The sequence below is a fragment of the Primulina huaijiensis genome, chromosome 13 (assembly GCF_012295235.1).
Source record: "Primulina huaijiensis isolate GDHJ02 chromosome 13, ASM1229523v2, whole genome shotgun sequence".
Classification (NCBI taxonomy): domain Eukaryota; kingdom Viridiplantae; phylum Streptophyta; class Magnoliopsida; order Lamiales; family Gesneriaceae; genus Primulina; species Primulina huaijiensis.
This window is the reverse complement of record NC_133318.1, coordinates 19,077,771-19,081,498: the sequence shown is the minus strand read 5'-3', so window position 1 is coordinate 19,081,498 and position 3,728 is coordinate 19,077,771. Positions and strand designations below refer to the sequence as shown.

The 3,728-nt window shown below is 40.9% G+C and overlaps 1 protein-coding gene across 3 annotated transcripts; it reads right to left on the bottom strand.

Annotated features, from left to right (window-relative positions):
- Positions 1 to 213: 213 nt before the first annotated feature.
- On the bottom strand, positions 214 to 3,705 carry LOC140991496 (serine/threonine-protein kinase D6PKL1-like). Of its 3 annotated transcripts, none has more exons than XM_073461469.1 (3): positions 2,423 to 3,705; positions 1,324 to 2,305; positions 214 to 1,187 (listed from the first exon to the last, which is right to left on the bottom strand). In XM_073461469.1, the coding sequence occupies exons 1-3, from the start codon at positions 3,117 to 3,119 to the stop codon at positions 341 to 343; spliced, it is 2,526 nt and encodes an 841-aa protein (XP_073317570.1). In that variant the 5' UTR covers positions 3,120 to 3,705; the 3' UTR covers positions 214 to 340. The 3 variants fall into 3 exon arrangements, with proteins under 3 accessions (XP_073317570.1, XP_073317571.1, XP_073317569.1); XM_073461470.1 differs by having other exon boundaries at positions 1,324 to 2,299; XM_073461468.1 differs by having other exon boundaries at positions 1,324 to 3,705.
- Positions 3,706 to 3,728: the final 23 nt, after the last annotated feature.

Genomic DNA, 3,728 nt, shown 5'->3' with positions numbered 1-3,728 from the left:
ATAATTTGTTGCTTTGCTTGGCATGATCGATTGAGCCAATGTTTTCAATTTGGTATCTTTGAAAAATGGATCCAAATTGATTAAATACCCGAGAAAAAGATGTCATTTTATTTGATTTTTCTCGTTTGATAGAGATTTGAGTACCCTGACTCATGAATCATGAGATATTTGCGTCACTTCAGGAGCTTGTTTCAATTATATACGAAACCAATGTAAATCATACCTCGAAACATTTTCAGCAATACGCATTTAACAGTAAACATGTTACTACATGATGATAGATGAATCAAGATACACGTCGTATATAACCCGAGAGCGCCTTGTTCGAATAAACATTTCTCTAGAACAACTCGAACTCTAAATGCTCTCCATCACCACCACAACTTACCAAATTCTCCCCCTGAGATGGGGGGGCGATCGGCAAATGTCCTGACTCGTGGAAATCGGGTATATGAGGAGGCGTGGCACAGCGGATGAGTGCCCAATTCAGGCCTTCGAAAAACGGGTGTCGTTTAATCTCAGCAGCTCCTGTTTCTGTACCCAAACGATACTCGGGATCCTTCATCAGCAGTCCTCTGATGAGATCTCTCGCCTGAAAACTAACAATAGGGATGTCTGGAAATTTGAGGCTCTGCAACACCACATTAGTCAGCGTCTCGTCATTTCCAGAGCCTTTAAAGGGCGTCTTCCCATAAAGTAGCTCGAACAGAAACACACCAAATGTCCACCAATCAACAGCACTACCATGCCCATCGCCTTTGATGATTTCTGGAGCCAAGTACTCATGCGTGCCAACAAACGAGTTGGATCGTGCATCTGTTGGTTCTGCCACGAGTTGAGTTAATGATCTAGCTTGTGCTGCTGCTGCATCGGGTTTTAGCTTCCTCATTCTTCCTACTGAAGGTAAAAGCCTAGGTCTAAAGCATGACATTTTACAGGACGGGCCGCTACAAAAAGGGTCTATGCAATTAGACCCTGCACATGGTCCAGAGACCCGAGGTGGCTCGGGTATTAATGACGATTTAACTAGAGTTGGGTTAACCGAACATCTAAGTGAAAGGTCAAAATCTGATAGCATAATGTGACCATCTTTGCGGACGAGAATGTTTTCCGGTTTAAGATCTCGATACACGATACCTAGCATGTGCAAATATTCCAGAGCAAGAAGTACCTCTGCGACATAGAATCTGCAAGAACCAAATGTAAAAGGAATTTAATAAAATGACCAACACAAGAATCGTTGAATTGGTCCGTCAAATATTTCTCTTTTGTGTGCTCCTTTTTTGTTAACGAATCCATGATAATGGACCTTAAATTTCATACCTTGCCTCCTTTTCAGGAAAATATCGCCCGGGCTGCTTCTGCCGGAGGACATGTAGATCTCCACCAGGACAAAACTCCATAACTAAACATGATAAATTATCCGACGTAAATTGGGCATAAAGTGTAGGGAGAAATGGGTGATCCAGCATCTTGAGAATTTCTCGTTCCGTATGAGCTCTGGGCATCTTCTTCCTTCTTGCCAAGAATTCGTTATCCATTACCTTTATGGCAAATAGGCTGTCTGTTCCTATCAATTCAGCAAGATAAACTGTACCAATGTCTCCTGAACCGAGTTTTTTCAACAAATTAAAATGGCTCAGCCCTAAGAAACCATGTTTTGTTATGCGGTTGATTGCTTCCCAACTCACATCCTTGGACATATGAGGTCTGTTTCCAGGAGTTGATCCACTTAGATTGCTCTCTTCACTTAGGCTAGTGGTGCTACTACTAAAATCACAAACGCTGCTTTTTGAGCTCTGGGAGATACCCCCTTCCGTTTTAACAACGAGGGTGCCTCTCTTTTCCCAGTGGATCTGAACTCCATCTGGTTTGCTTTCACCATGGCTGTTAATACCTGTAAAAACTTTAGCACCAGTAGTTTCTTGGGGATCCTTACTCAAATCCTTCAAAGAACATTGACACTTGTGGCAGATCAATTCCCTAGGACCATTGTTCTGACCACAACTTACTTTGTAAGATATTTTAGAATCAATCTTCTTTGGTCTTTTTATGACAAGATTCTTGCTTATGATAATTGATTTGACTCCACGAGAGGTGCTCTTGGGTGCCGTCTGCAACTTTGATTTCCTTTTCGATTTGGATGCTGTTTTACTCACTGGTTTCGAGGATGAGGAGGAATCCATACTTCGGACACTCAGCACCTTATTTGATCCCAAAATTTTCTTGTTCGGCTTTGACATATTATCACCACCGCTGGGGTGAGGCAGAACCAAGACCTTGGTGTCTGCTTCTTCAACTGTGCCTATAGTTTCCAGCATCTGCTTGTCAGTTTCCGATGCAGGTGATATATTATCATGCACTAGAGAGGAATCTGCACCCTTAAGGGGTAAAGAAAAGGTCAAACGAGAAGAATGGGCACCTTGGTTCATGGGTTTTGTCTCAGGCTCATCAATGTGCTGAGGAAGCTTAATGGAAGAACAATTATCACTTTCTCTTTCCTCATATGAAGCACATTTTGGATCTTTTACAATTGGTTTGCCGCCTAAACTTGGGTATGAACTTTGGGTTGCTACCTTCACCACAGAATCTTGAATCATACCAGGTACCAAGTTCGAAGAATTTGAGATACTATCTTGAAGCACCAGAGAATTTTTAATTCTCGGTTTTCCATCTTCGTTTATGGAGAAACGAGATTCACCAGTTTCTGCTACAACAGACCTGTACAATTCTGTGATTCTACTGGCTTCCGAGATCCTAGGCGATGCAGTAGTCACTGACAGCCGTTTCATGGCAGCCACCTCTGCAGCCTGAGAAATACACAGTCCCCTTAGAGCTTGCTTCAAAGAGACGGGCTCAGAAAATCCTATCCCCGATGAATGAGAACCAACAACCCTTATAGGCTTCTTCGAAGCATTTCCATGAAAATCCGATAGATATATACTCTTGGATGCTCTAAGATTGACGGCTTCGAAAAGCTTGTCAATGTCACCATTCAATGGTTTGTTTGATCCATTTTTCGTGATTGGCAGCTTCTGTTCTCTATCCTGTCCTCTAACATGACGAACTGTTCGATCCTTCAACTCCACTATTTCACATTTTCCACGAAAGGAACCCATTACTTGGAATGGCTAATTATGAGTTGAATATCTTGAATTAGAAAATAAAGCTTGTTTATTTCTCAAAAATGCTACAGATGGACTTCATGGAAAGGGGAGTCAGCATATAGATCATGAAGTTGCAAATGGAGTAAAAGTTCCCAAGATTCGTTTTCCAGGTCTTCACCACACATACCTGCAAAGACAATGGGGGATAATTTGAGTCACCCAGGTGTTCAGTGTGGATTCTTCCCCTCCAAGATCCCCAAAATTAATACTTATGTGAAAATTTTTGAAGCCATCAAAACATTGAATCATTCCACACATGTACGGAACCGTGCATTTATCAACAGGGGAAGACATGATGGCCGAAACTTGTATTTCTAGAAACATTACAATTTGAATTTAAAATTTCTCTCTTACTACCTGTCCAAAGAACAATAAAAAAAACAAGGATTTTCAAGCCAACATAAGCAGAATGTTCCGAAAACACAGTAAAGATTACCACCTTTTTTCATCACTAAATTATCAGATCACCACATTTCACCGAGTTAAATTTAAGAATCTGAAAGAAATGTAAAGCAAACAGAAAAACTAAAAAGGAAAAAAAAAAAAAAAAAAAAAAAAAAA

Coding starts and splice junctions, on each gene's coding strand:
- LOC140991496 (XM_073461468.1), bottom strand. CDS start 3,119: ATGGGTTCCTTTCGTGGAAAATGTGAAATAGTGGAGTTGAAGGATCGA. Junction 1,188..1,323: donor TTTCCTGAAAAGGAGGCAAG/GTATGAAATTTA, acceptor TGGTTCTTGCAG/ATTCTATGTCGCAGAGGTAC.